General features: G+C 38.4%; 1 protein-coding gene across 1 annotated transcript; it reads right to left on the bottom strand.

The window, feature by feature from the left end:
* Position 1: 1 nt before the first annotated feature.
* LOC107039712 (protein NDNF) lies at positions 2–9435 on the bottom strand. The gene is made up of 7 exons (XM_015259472.1): positions 9248–9435; positions 6139–6272; positions 5424–5730; positions 3558–3798; positions 2974–3210; positions 2404–2562; positions 2–379 (listed from the first exon to the last, which is right to left on the bottom strand). The coding sequence occupies exons 1-7, from the start codon at positions 9433–9435 to the stop codon at positions 2–4; spliced, it is 1644 nt and encodes a 547-aa protein (XP_015114958.1).
* Between the last annotated feature and the right edge of the window lie 5506 nt (positions 9436–14941).

Here is a 14941-nt window from a genome sequence, read left to right as displayed (position 1 = left end):
TTTATCGAGGTGAAGGCGGACAATTTTTCTTCGTGCGAACTTTGATCAAAGGATAAGACAGCGATTGTCCATGAATTTGCGCTGTAATTTGCACCTGATACCACTTGCCAGGCAGCAGATTAGTGATTTTAAATATTTGTGCTTTGTTGCCGGGCGGATCTGTGCGATTGACACAATGATCAAAGGAATACTCGGACCTCCGACGTCTGTGGAGGTCACACTGATCGGGAATAGTGGGTATGGCGGCCAGTTTCAGTGGTGTTATGCCACGCAATTCCCGGGCTAGAATGCAGTATTCAGCGGCTCCTACGGGATCAACGCCGATTGTTACCTCATTGCACTCCTTCCTGAACTCACGTGGAGGCTCCTTGAAGGGTACCTGTGCTTTGAAGAGAAATTATTTTTGGGAGGGATACGATTTTAGGGGGTTATTTTCGTCATGCAAAATTACGGTCTTTCGAAGCTAGGCTGACGGCGCGCGGGAGTCTATTCTCACGTCTATGACGTGACAATAGACGAATGAGATGATACTCAATTGAGAGTGTGACGGGCTTTCGAGAAATGACGTCACGACTTTTATGTCCCTCGCGCGTCTCCACGACGTGAAAATAGAAGAATGAGATAATAGACGAGATATTGGCCATATGTTCGAGACATTTGCGATATTCGATTCGATATTCATATGACCGAACTGTCGATAAATGATGTTCTGACGTCACTAACGTGACTTAAATGGGCTAGTCTGACGGCGCGCTGGCGCGCCTCCATGACGCGATAATAGACAAATAAAGTGATAGACTCAGTCAGGAGTTCGATATTCCTGTGACAAAACTTTCGAGAAATTATGTTCTGACGTTACTGACGTGACTTTTAAATATGCTAGTCTGACGCCGCGCTTGCGCGCCTCCATGACGTGATAATAGACAAATGAGGTGATAGACTCAGTCAGGAGATCGATATTCCTGTGACAAAATTTTCGAGAAATTATGTTCTGACGTCACTGACGTGACTTAAATAGGCTAGTCTGACGCCGCGCTTGCGCGCCTCCATGACGCGATAATAGACAAATAAAGTGATAGACTCAGTCAGGAGTTCGATATTCCTGTGACAAAACTTTCGAGAAATTATGTTCTGACGTCACTGACGTGACTTTTAAATAGGCTAGTCTGACGGCGCGCTGGCGCGCCTCCATGACGCGATAATAGACAAATAAAGTGATAGACTCAGTCAGGAGTTCGATATTCCTGTGACAAAACTTTCGAGAAATTATGTTCTGACGTCACTGACGTGACTTTTAAATAGGCTAGTCTGACGGCGCGCTGGCGCGCGCCTCCATGACGTGAACGTAAACAAATAAGGTGATAAACTTACTCGGGAGTGTGTCAAGTTTTGCAAATATTAGCGATATATTCGAGACATTTGTAATATTCATTTCGATATTCGTGTGACAGATCGGTTGAGAAATGATGTTATGACGCGACTGACGTACTTCTTAAATAAGCTAGTACGACGGCGCGCTTGCGCGTGCCTCCATGACGTGAAATTAGACGAATAAGGTGATTAACTCAGTCAGGAGTTCGATATTCGTGTGACAGAACTTTCGAGAAATTATGTTCTGACGTCACTGACGTGACTTTTAAATAGGCTAGTCTGACGGCGCGCTTGCGCGCCTCCATGACGTGAGAATAGACAAATAAAGTGATAGACTCAGTCAGGAGTTCGATATTCGTGTGACAGAACTTTCGAGAAATTATGTTCTGACGTCACTGACGTGACTTTTAAATAGGCTAGTCTGACGGCGCGCTTGCGCGCCTCCATGACGTGAGCGTAGACAAATAAGGTGATACACTTAGTCGGGAGTGTGACAAGTTTTCAAAATATTAGCGATATATTCGAGACATTTAGGATATTCCGTTCAATAATTGTGACAGAACTTTCGAAAAATGACGTCATGACGTGTACGTGCCGTTTAAATAAGGATTGTGATGACACTCGTAAAATTACTGTCACTGGGGAATTTTCTGAGCTTCATACGGACCTCATAAGTCAGAATCATGACCCCATTCTGATCTCTTGAGTAAAAAAAAACTACTGAAATGTGGGAAACTTTGCGCCGTGAATTTTCAGACAAAAGTGAATGGAAAAATCTGAAAGATGGTTTTAGAAATTTGTTCATTTCATAGAAACCTGATGAAGCGAGTCGACGGTGATCTGAAGAGGAGAAATAATTACCAGAGTTGTTTAAAAATCCGAGGTGGAAGCGCAGCCATCTTTGGAGCAAAATGGCGGCGCCTACCTGTCAACTACCTCGCATTTTTGAACGTTTGAAATGGGGGAGCAATACAAAATTGATGTTGAAAAGGTGGGAGAAGGAAATTTGACTTGATTGTTGTGGAAATTCACCTCTGGATATTCGATGGTGCCAGCCTGCGTCGCCAGAACCTTCACCGATAACTCTCTTCCGAGCTCCTGGGGAGCAGCGGAAATCCTCAGGGTGTACTTCTTCCCTTTCTCTAGGGCAGGCGCCTTCAGCAATTCATGGGTCTTGACTTCTTTCTTATGCTTCGGAAATAATGGTAATTATAGTTCAAACTTGTGAAGATTAGGAATTTTATAAATTTCAATGTTTGAAAAATTGATAACAAATCAGAGAGTTAAAAGCCTTTATCAATTTTTGAAAAAAGAGGAAATTTTGATAATTTTAAAATGAAAAAAAAATAATGCAAATTTTTTTCATTTTTGGAAAATGTAAAAAAAAAATTTTACATTCAAGTAAATGTAGAAATTTTGAAATTTCTTAAAAATTTCAAAAATTTGAAAAAATTGAAAAAATGTGGAAAAACTGATAATTTAGAAATAATGTTAATAATTTCAAAAAATCCAAAGAAATGCGAAAGAATTAAAAACATACAATAAAACTCGGAAAATTTTTGAAAATAAAAAAAATGTAACAAAAAAATATTTCGCCCTTACTCTGGTGATTCCATCAGGGCCCCTGAGCTTCGCCCTGACAACCCCACCCCCACAAGGTAATACATGAAACTCTGTGGATTCATTATAATGCGGCTGATACCGAAAGTTCACAATTCCAAAATTTTTCTGCAACTTCGCGGTTACGTAGCGGCCTGTGAGGAGCACTTGTGCTTGCGTCTTCTTGTATTTCAGAGACTCGGCAGCTATTCTTGTTGACAGGTTATTCCGCGTGTTCACCTGTCAAATAATCAATCAATAAAAAACAAAAAAAAATTTGCAAACAAATTTTGAAAGGGGTTTGAACACCCCCATTCGATAGACTATAAAACTTCTCACGAAATAAAAAAAAGATGACCCGTTTTGCCCGATTATTCACTAAAATATAGTCAAAAAACGAAATTGTAAACATTTTCATTTTTTTTATTTTTTAGGAATTCGGGGGCAGAACGGGCCATCTTTTTTTCAATTTCATAGAAAAAATTTTCCAGTCCAGTCCAGTCTCATAAAAAAATGATTTCTTATGTCTGAAAAAAATGAGAAAAAATCTAGATAAAGTTGATAATAAATTTCAAGGTCATACACACCACGTAGAGTGTAAAATTGTACGTAGTATCATACACAAGTCCATGAAGAGTGACTCGTGTCTGATGGACGCAATGAAGACCAGTGGGATTGCCTTTGTGTACGTGCTCCTTGGAGGAGCTCCCGCGTCCCGAGTGTGAGTGACTCACCAAGACATTTTTAGCTGCACAGAGGGTGGGTGGGTGGAGTGAAGTGCCCGATGTCACCGCCAGACAGTAGGTAGACAGGTGTGGATCCACGTGACTGCGAAGATAAAATCAATTTTCCGTGAGTTATCCAAGAAACACCGTTTTTACCCCTTGGGACAGTCGGAATTGGGGGTCGAAAAGGACCCCATTCGACGGATCGGAAAATTTCGCTGGAGGTGAAAAAAAAGCGATCCACTTTGGGTCATTATCTCCAGAGATATTTACGAACAACGAAAGAGAGGGATTTTTTTTATGGCGTGCGTAAAGTGACTTTTTAGGCACTGCCCGCGTGCCAGACCCTCAATTCAGGTGCCTTGTGATGAAAATAAGGGTTTGATAGCCCTTTTACTCCCAGGGGATGAAGTTCTCTTTCAATTGTGGAAGGTTTACACTCGCCCTTGGCGAGTGCCCAAAATTCGTTTTTTATCACTCTGTGTGTAAAGTTACGTTTTGTGGACGCGGAGCTCCACTTCATTCGCGTTTAGGTGAAACATAGAGCTCGATACTCGTGGGAAGTGTTCTTTGACCTTCGTCGAGTGCAACGCATCGCACACGACAAAAACCATTTTTTCACTGCATGTGCGTAAAGTGAAATTTTTTACACATTGTGATGAAAAATGGCGTTTGACACTCATTGTAAAAGTATTCTTGAATCGCCTTCGAGCGTTACACCCCTCCCATGCGTCAAAAAACACTTTTACGGACTCGTATCAAAATACAGTAATTCCGCACTCGTAACGAAATATACTATTTTGTCACACGTGTCCACAAAGTTGATACTTTTCTCCCCGTTGACCTCATGTGCAACACACACAGAAAAAAAATCTGGTTGGCGATTGGTGATTTTTACGCCCTAGTTGTATAATGTTCCATTTTGTCACACCCGAACCCAAAGTTTTATTTTGACCGGATGAGTGGGTGGAATGGATTTGAAGCAATTATCGTGTATAAATCTCCATATGAGTAAGTAGTATATTTCGATACGAGTGCGTAAAAGTGTTTTTTCATCACGTGTGCGTAAAGTGCAATTTTCGTGTGCGTAAAATGTTCCGTGTGCGTAGAAACACACTTTTTACATATTGTGATGAAAAATAAGGCTTGACACCTGTGGAAAAAGTGTTCTTTCCCCCTTGGGAGGGTAGCGTTCGCCACAGGAAGTGTTTTTTTATCGCGCAAGTTTAAAAAATAGCTATTTTCGTCACAAGGCTGGCAAAAACTTTTCAGAAAAATTATTCGACACGAAGACCTTGTTTTTTTTCGGGTGTTCGGACACGAACTGTCCGTAAAACGACGTGTTACGGAGAGTGTGATGAAAAAACACTATTACGCACTCGTATCAAAATATACCATTTTGACCCGTGAGAGGTGTGTAGCTGCCCTCCCAGGGGTCAAAGACCACTTTTCCCACTCGTGTAAAACCCTATTTTCCACCACAATATCCGGAAAGTGGGATACTGCGTACGCGGAGCGTGCGTAAAATGTCCCTTTACGCACAAGTGATAAAAAATAATTTTATTTCATCGTAAAAATTCCTTTTTTTCTGCGATGCATGTTACGATGACTTCTCAATGATCATCGACACATTTTAAGTGGCAGTGGGGCATATGTCCAACGAAACATTTCTTTGGAGGCAAAATTCATGATTTTTATACCCAAAAAATGAAACATTCTAATAATTACCTCTTGCTCCAAGAAACAGTGAGTCTCCTACGATTTCTCCTCGGTTGAAATCTCAATGACCTGTGTCTCTTTCCCCTTGTATTCTCATAAGATATTGGCAGATGATCGAGTGCACTAGATGTAGCATAAAGATTCACCGTCTTTGGTATAACCACCATCTTGTTACTATCAACCGGTGTTTTTATCTCAAGACGGTACAAGCCAGCTTGTACACATGGAATCGTAAAGTTTTGTGCCTCATCACCATCGTAACTGAATAACGGTGATGATCCAGGAATAAGTTGATTAACTGGCCATCGTGACAGTGCTTAACAAACAAATTACAAAACAGGAATATCATTGATATTTATTGGTCACGCATCAACTTAATTCGTAAAAATCAAGTTTTTTTCCCCTTGTGTGGAGATATCTCGGCCATTTTGGTTTATCGAGGTCTTTATCGTTTATGATAATTTTTATTGATTACTGGGGTAATTATCATTAGTGAATTACGGGAACTTTATCGAGTTTTTTAAAATAAAATTGAGGGGATGGGAGATGAAAATGATTTTGAATTGATGTATTTGGAAAATTGTAACTGTTTTCAAATTTTTTTTTTTCGCATTTAATTGATGATTTTTTTAATAATAGGGCAAAATGGGTCTTTTCTTCATTTTGGGGGAATTTTTCTGACTACATGAGGGAATGATTTTTGGAGATTTTTGGGGCTTCTTACAGCCTGTCTCGTCACCCTGCTGACGATTGTCCTCCGGTGGTTTGACTGATGTCACTGTCCAGGATACGGGACCCGAACATGGGGTCACCAGAATTGTCAGGGGCTCCCCATCACGATGACTCAGGTAATAAAATCTGAATAATCATCAACATTAATGAAATAAATTTGAAGAAAAAAAATTGCTAAAATTTTTCGGAGAAAAAAAGCGGAAATAAAAAAATTGAAAATTTGGGGTTAGCGATGACCTCAAAAAGGACGACCCGTTTTACCCCACTATTCTAAAAAAATCGGAAAATAAAATTTGTATTAATTTCATTTTTTAATGAAATTAAGAAAAAATGAATTAGAAAATAAAATTAATTGGAAAATTTAATTAATATAATGGGGCAAAACGGGTCATATTTTTTTAATTGTTTCGATGAAGTTGTTATTACAATTATTAGAATAACTTTAGCGGGTGTTGACTGATTGGAGCATGTGATTTAACGAGTGATAAATTCTTGTTTGATATATTTTTTTTTTTGTTGAAGAAAACGAGGGAAGAATGGGGAGGAGTTGCCAGTGCAGAGCCAAAACGTCGGAACGTTTAGACTCTGTGGCGCGTCTGCTTGGCTAGTTGCCCCGTAAAAAACATGAGGCTCCCTTCCGGTCTTGCCACGAGACATATCCAGAACAAAGTCATTCGCTTTTTGATGATTAAAGTGAGTGGACCACCCTCAATGCAAAACAAATATTTTTCAGCGTCTACTTAACATTTTCGGTGAATTATTCTGTGTCACAATTTCGGATTTTCGTGTTTCTTTCGGGTAAAATAATTTTTAGAATTTTTTTTGATAAGAAGAAAGAATTTTTTTTTGTGTTTCAAACTTTAAAAAATCCTAAAACTTTGGCCATTTTTTTTGTATTTTTTGCATTGTAATTGGCAAATTTGAAAGAAAAACCAAATTTGTGGTATTCGGTCCGAGAAAGTGGACTTTTTCGGCCTCGTACTAAAAAATTATATTTCCGCACAACTTAAATAGGGTTTTTTGGGGATTGAGTTCGGATAGTTTAAGTCTGTGAAGGGGATTTCACGGCCTAGGCCGTAAAATACACAGTTACGATACCAAAAGAGCCCCTAAAGTACTATTTTTCGTATCGGTGTGAGAAAAACAAGTTTTTAATGAGATTGAGGGTTAAGAACCCTTCTTCGTCCTATTGTGTGTAAACTGAGATTTTACGAGCGGTTTTTCTGAAATAATTTTCAACTTTCAAATATTGCAATTATTAAACTTGAAAAGGAAAAAAAATAATTTTTAGTCGTCCGCCTGAAAAAGTGATTTTTTTGGGCCAGGTACTGAAATACTATATCCCGACACAACAAAAACAATTTTTTTTGGGGATTGAGTGCGAATAGTTTAAGTCCGTGGAAGGGATTTCACGGTCTAGGCCGTAAAGTACAAGATTACGATCCAGAAGGAGTCCGTAAAGTCTTACGTTCCCTATCGGTGTGAGATAAACGAGTTTTCAATAACATTGAGTGTTGGGAACTACATTTTCATCTCGCTCTGTGTAATCTGAAAAATACCTTCTGACACTCGTGAAAAAGGGCGCTTAAAACGTCACTTTATACACAGCGTGATGAAAAACTGTTTTTTATGGTCCCTGTTTGGAAAATTCACTTTTCCGGACGGCTCGGCGGTTTAAAAATCCTCGCTTCTCGCATGCGATGTATAAAAATCACAGTCCATTCACGTGGCATGATAAAATAAAATTACGCGCGCGGAGGAAAAAGTGCAACTTTATGGACTTGTAACGCGATACGAAAGAATGGGCTCAATACCACCCCCTTTAATCAGTAATAACTCCTGATCAAATAGTACGATTTGGACGAGTCAAGGCTCATTTTGAAGCTTAAAAAAATACCTTTGAAACGAAAGCAAAATAGGAAAATTTCACTCCGCGGTTTCCGACTTATTGTCCCTTTCACTCCAGAGAAGTGTGAAAAGCCGTTTTTTGCACTTGTAATATAAAATTTTCTTTCGGCATTAACTCTGTCCTAAAATGTACTATTCCTTCACATTAAGGACTCAATCATGATTTCTAACATATGAATATTTTCTTTTTCATAATTATGATTGACGAACTATTGAAAAATATTTTTTCAATGTAAAAAAAAATAATTTTTTTGCATTAAAAAGTGGAATATTAAATAACGCGGATGGTTCTTATGTTGGGGATGCTACTTCTTAAAACAAATTTGATGTTAAATCATGATCACGTGGTAACGACTCCTCAGAGAGTGTTAGGAAGGTACTGGCAACTTCTGGAGACAGTTACGGTGTTGTTACCATTGTAAAATTAGCGACGGGACACAATGCCGGCGTCGCGGCGTCTGGGGTCGTCTGTTTCACGAACCCCCGACGTTCTAAATCTAGCATCACACGACATGTGACGAGGATATTCCACTGTATAAAAATCCTGAGGTGATCCTCTTCATTTTTAACATCGCTGACATTTCCATCCATCAGCTCAACTCGATTTTTCAGATTGGTTAACAGCAGATTATCTCGGTAACGACTGCCTCTAGCCGAAAATGTGTAACTATCTTTTTGATGTGAAATTTAATTCTCTACGAAGAAGATTTTATGACATTTTGCCGCAGAAACACTCGTTCCTGAGATAAATGGAGATTTAACGGACAGGTCAAATGGCGATGTCTAAAAAAGTTCATGACGAACTTTTTTGTTAATTTTGAATTTATCTCGTTAATGAGTAGTGTTGAGTAAAAATATGATAAATGACTTTTTATCGGAAATTTAATTCTCAACAAAAAAGGTTTATACACATTTTTTCTAGGACCACTCCTTATGTCCTTACTTCCGTTTTTAAAAAGTAGTAAAAAAGCTTCTCGTATTATCTCTCCCCTCGCTATTTCTTCAATCAATTCATCAATCTGATCTTCAAAAATTTTTGAAAAAATTAATGTTATCCCCCGATGGAATTTGTCAAACTTCGAAGAGATGTCCGTTGATTATTTAATCAATTATCCCCGTCAGTTTGATTTTTCTCCATTCACACGACATGACAGAAATAGGAATAATGCTTTGTTTGTATATCAAAGACTCACTTTGATACGTTCCCAGGTTGGAGTTCTGCCGATATCTGACACTCTGGTTGCAGTATGTTCATGGGAAGATCACTCTTGTTTATTGGACGATCACTCCGATGATTTTTCATGTGTTCAAGTGCATCATCACCGTTGGCAACACTCAAAATTATTATTACAAGCACAAATAAATAATTATTCAGCCCCATTGTTTCTTCACACCATTCCCCACCTTTTCGCGAATGATCCTATAATTTTTTACGTTCAGACAATTTCCAAGGACAAAAAAATTGTTAAAAACGAAAAAAAAAACTAAAATTTTTATGAAAAAATTGAAGACAAAAATTAAAAAATCGTTTTTAAAAAATGTCGAAAAGTTAAAGTAGAAAATATTCAAAAATAGTTTTCACTCATTTTACAATAATTTTTATAAACAAAAAAAATATTTTAAACCTTGAAAATTAATTTGTCAGAGGAATATAAAAAAAAATTGAGATAATTTTTTAATGATCACTGATGCATTTGCAAGGCAACTCCGATGATTTCGAACTTGAAATTTTTGTTCTGGGGCAGAACGGGTTGGGTAGAAGAGTTAAACGCGAAGAGCACGCGCCCGTTAGAGCCTTCGTGTGGCTACACGAGATGAAGCGATGGAGACTTCTAAACTCCTTGGGTTTGCACACACAGTGGAACGACCCGACTACCCAATTTCCCCTCTCTTTCGACGTCCTCCCTTCCTCGACGGAGGCTTAGTCGGGGATACACTGGTGGGTATCAGGTTGTTACTAAACAATTTCTGGTCATTTTCTATTTTTTTTTTTAAATTCGAATGGAAGTATTGTAATCGTCAAAATCTGAAATTTACAATTTTTTGTGTCAGGATAATAATATTGGCGTCAGGAGTTTGAAGATGCTATTTTTAGACCATGTCCGGATGTAAGTGACGGATGGTTTTTCGACAATATCGGAAAAAGTAATAGTTGAAGTGAATCCAATTGTGATTTAAAATATTGTTCTCAATGCCATCTTGACCGAGTTCGATCATGAGATTGATTGTATCATCTGTTGGTGAAAAAAATTATTTTGAAACTAGTGTTCAGGGAAATATAAAAGAATTTAACGTGTGGGCAATGTTGGCGGACAATGTTGGCAGACAATGTTGACGGACAATGTTGGCGGGCAATGTTGACGGACAATGTTGATAGATAATGTTGGCGGGCAATGTTGGTGGTCAATGTTGGCGGGTAATGTTGGCGGACAATGGTGACGGGCAATGTTAGCGGGCAACATTGGCTTAATGTTGGCTGCCAACATTGGGCCAAGGTTGAACAAAATGACTCATTAAATTGAATTTAAAATACATTGTCATAGAAATTCCATTTTGAAGCAAATTGCTAATTTATTAGCAAAAATATATAAACTATGCCGTAATGAAAGCAATTTCTCATTTATTTTTTAATAATGACCTGCTCATTATCGCCTTTGAATTAGAATTTAAAGAGAAACAATGCCTCTCCAAATACCTCTCCAAGTCGCAACACCGCCCATCCTTTTTAGGCACCTTTTTAAAAAACGATTATTCAATTCCTTTTATTCGTATAACGAAGAAAAATACATGAATAATTTTAGTATAATTTCTTATTCATTTTCTCATTCATTCATTCAATATAACATATCTTTAATCATACGCATAATAAATAAATTGTGAATTATAATCAGTTCAATAAATTATAATTTGAAAAATAATTTCAGCAGAACATATGAAAAAATACAGAATCAATATCTTTTTTTTTCTCCAACGGAGAGAAAATGAAAAAGGGGCCGTGCACTCGTTTACTTTAAACGTCAATAATACCCTGACAATACAAATTAGACGTTTCAATGCTAATTATTTAATTCACTCGCCTTCGGCTAGTTTTTTTCTCCCCCCCAACCCTCAATTTTTGGGTTAACTCGAGGAATTCTAAAAGCGTTTTCAATTTTTATGGCGAATTTATTTTCGCTTTTGGGCGGCGAATTTATTTTCGCTTTTTTGAACTCTTTGGTAATCACTCAGCGTCACGCAAGTCAGTGAGGGTCACGACAATAATGTATTCGTTTTTTTTACGTGAAGTGATTTCCAATATTGAAAAAAAAGAGCAGAAAATTTTATTTTTAATTTTTTTCCCTTCAAAAAATTATTTTTAAACACAAAAAAAACGTTTTCTCCGAGAGAAATCAATTTCAAAAATCGAAAAAAAAAATTCGTCGCGTGGAAATGTATTTTACAACCAATATCATATTTTTCTGAAGAATGAAATATTTTTCATTTTTTCAATTGCCAAAAAATAATAATAATCAAAAAATTGGTAAACCATCGGAACAGTGTATCCCTTCCCGGTGGGCGATTTAAAATTCGTTGGTTAGAAAGGGCTCAACCCCCCGCCCCCCCCCCTAAAGTGAAGAAGAAAGCGAAAAAAAAATATCGACTGTTGAAAAATAAAAAATAATACGTGGGAAGCTGAGGAAGGCGCCCATGGGTCCATACCACCGAAGAAATTCTCATTTATGGTTTATCATACATTTATATTCATGAAGTTCAGAACGACGATGGAGTCTGTGTTAGTGGAGAGACAAAGATGAAGTGGGCCCTCTACTTTTTTACGAGCTGCTGGCCGCTATACGTCTCCATCTTTAAAAATCATCTTTTTCTTACCTCCGACGTTTTACCGTTTGACACGAATCCTTTCCTCTTTTTTTTTGCTCTCTTCCTTTGAAGTTTTGATTGAAGTGAATTGAGTGATAATTCTTGTCATTAAATACGAACGTAAATATTTATTTTGGGGCAGGAATGAAATAAAAAAAAGGTTTTGATGAGATAAGGGCTTGGAAAGGGGAACTGATTTTTTTTCAATCTGAAATTTTTATTTTTTTTGGGTTGAAACAGGCTGAAATGGGATAGGAGAAAATGACCCCCTAGATACCCCTATCCGCCCCTATGGATCCTATTGTATGCGAATGTGAATCCCCTATCTGCCCTATTTCCCAATATTTTTCTCTTAGGTCTCCCTACTATCCCCCCTATTTTAGGACTGATACGGGACACCCCTAGATTCCCCTATATCTCCCCTTCAGCCCACATCACGAGTAAATTCCCCTCCTCTACCGCACTTGCATCAGAAGTCCCCGAAGAGAAGAACCATTTCCTCCAAGATTTATTCCCCTATCCTGTCCCCTATCTTTCTCATATAGTATGACTAGAATCTTCTCCTGGATGATCCTTATCCGTCTTCTCCTATTTAAAGCAGACAGGATTAAATATAGGGGGAAAATCTATCCTGGACTTCCCCTATTTTCCCCTATTCGTCTCTTGTCCCTCTAGATAGGGGAAGGATAAACAAAAGTAGTAGAAATTGACTCCTCCTATTTCTCACTAATAGTCTCTCTCATATTAATAACCGTAATAGAGCTCTCGCCTTCTCCTATTCCTCGGATAGGGGAGGGCTAGGGGAATAATCAAAGAAGGGTAGAAGGAGAATCTTCCCCTATTTCTTACCGGAAGTCGTTAATTTCCCTTAACTCACTATCATGACAGAAAAATACTAGAAGCAAGGGTCGCCAATCGCTAAATAGGGGAAGACCTTTCCCCTATCCCCTGCCCCCAAGGTCATTTATCCTTTCATCCTGATTTTCATTGACAAACGAATTCAAAATCAAAAGAAGAAATTGTTTTAACATTTTCAAAAAATTTATTCACGTAAGAGCCCTCTCCCCCCTATACCCCTATCTCCTGTAAAAAATCGATTCAATTTCCATCATTGGAAATAATTCACAAAATCGATTAAAAATAAATTTTCATGAGTGGTAGTTGGTTCCTCCTCTCAAGTAGTTTATGCCTTCATGAGTCAGCCAACTCCCCCTATCTCCTCCCCTTGATAATTGAATCCCACAAACCTAAACAAATGCCAAAACGAAAAAAGAAACAAAAATCAACGAGAAAATGTGAATTAGTGGAATCGGCGCAGTGAAAGTGATTCTCAGATTTTCCACAGTAGCTCGGAAACGATGAGAGTTAACTCTGGAGATAAAAAGGGAATCCAGGGGGGACTAGGGGTGGGAGGTAGGAGGTAGGGGGGACGGAGAGACGTGGATGATGACAGCGGTTCGCTCGGGTGGCAGGCCGATAAATCAAGACCAGCGTTGTGGGAACCTGTGCCTCATACCATCCAACAAACATCATCGGTTCAAATGTCACTTTTTTTCGCAATTTTATATTCATTTTTATTACAACCTGTACGAGATGAGACACTTGATTTCCCCTATGCCCCCTAGAACATTATTTTGCCCCGCTTTCTCCTAAATGACAAAATCTAATCAATTGCTGGAAGATTTACTGAAAAGGATTTCATTTTTTATTTTATCGTGCTTTGTTGACTTCCCCTATGCCCCTAGAAATTTGATTGTCTTTAATTTTCCCTAGATGGTAGAAATCAATCAATAGAGAAATGAATGAATTTTATATTTAGTTTTAACACAATTGATCGATTTTTCCCCTATACCATTTACCCTTATGCCCCTAGAACCAATTTGTTTTCGAATTTCCCCTAGACGACAAAAATCTATAAATTAGGAAACGGCAAGAGAGAATTTATATCCAATTCTGTCACAATTGATTGATTCTCCCCTGTGCCTCTGAAACACAATTTTCTCCTATGTCCCCTAGATTATGTAGCCAGCTAAAGGAATTGAATTGATTTCCCCTAGATGCCATAAATCGATCAATTTACGAAAAATCAAATAAAGTTCACAATTCGTAGAATCAAAAATTTTTGCCGAAATAAAAACCAACAAAACTCATTTCCTCCCCTATTTCCAATAGGGGAATTGTAGGGGGAAATAGGGTAGAAACAGTTTTCTCACGTTTTATCATCATCTGAGGCAGACAAAACGGTTTTTTTAAATATATATAATGGAATATTGTCTTAGCTACATAGTGTCGATGCCCCTAGCTAGGGGACAGCAGTCCTTGGAGTCGGGTCAACGAAAAATATGAAAAATGCAAATGAAATGTTTATTATCCCAGGGCTCAGGTTGACTGCTCTCGTGTTAGGGAGTCCCCTGCACTGGACCCCTCTTGTCAGCAATTCGTCGGTCGTAAAAGCGGAAGAAGGGGGGGAGGGGGACCCCTCGAGGCGGTCGAACGGCTCGTATATCGGCACACAACCGTTCCTCCCGTGTGCGCATAAACTTCCAAGCCCTCACTCCACCCCCTCGTCCCTCAGCCCCTCCGTCGTTCTTTGACATACCTAAAAAATCTTGGAAAAATGTGATAAATCAAAGTTTATGCGCTCCAGCTCCTCTTTTAGTCAAATTAACAAAAAAAAATGACGTCATTTTTTATTAATTAATTTTCGAAAATCAAAATGAAAAAAAAATTGCCAATATTTTTTTTTCTGATATGGGGTCATCACCGACCCCAATCTCCAAAAATTCTATTTTTTTTTCTACTGAAGGGAGAGAAATTGGGAGGTGTGAAAAATTCAGTGAAAAAAAAAATGAGAAATAAATTCAACCAATATATTTATAGTTTGTGAAACGTTACTATGTTTCACTCTGGTATTTCGCTGACCGTGAAAAGAGAGTTACGATTTTGTGCCACGCCACACCATCCAGAGACGTTAAACACACGCTCCCTCCGGTGGGTCCCCAGCCCCCCCCCCCCCCCCCCCCCCCCCC

This window comes from Diachasma alloeum, unplaced genomic scaffold (genome assembly GCF_001412515.2).
Source record: "Diachasma alloeum isolate Michigan unplaced genomic scaffold, Dall2.0 Dall_scaffold_00307, whole genome shotgun sequence".
Taxonomy (NCBI): Eukaryota; Metazoa; Arthropoda; class Insecta; order Hymenoptera; family Braconidae; genus Diachasma; species Diachasma alloeum.
The sequence above is the reverse complement of the archived record's forward strand: the minus strand, read 5'-3'. Positions and strand labels throughout refer to the sequence as shown.

Excerpts from the sequence above, each read along its gene's own strand:
- LOC107039712 (XM_015259472.1), bottom strand. The coding sequence starts at position 9,435 with ATGGGGCTGAATAATTATTTATTTGTGCTTGTAATAATAATTTTGAGT. Across the intron at positions 5,731-6,138 it reads GCAGGGTGACGAGACAGGCT|CACTGTCACGATGGCCAGTT; the intron begins GTAAGAAGCCCC and ends TTGTTTGTTAAG. Across the intron at positions 3,211-3,557 it reads ACAATTTTACACTCTACGTG|GTGAACACGCGGAATAACCT; the intron begins GTGTGTATGACC and ends ATTATTTGACAG.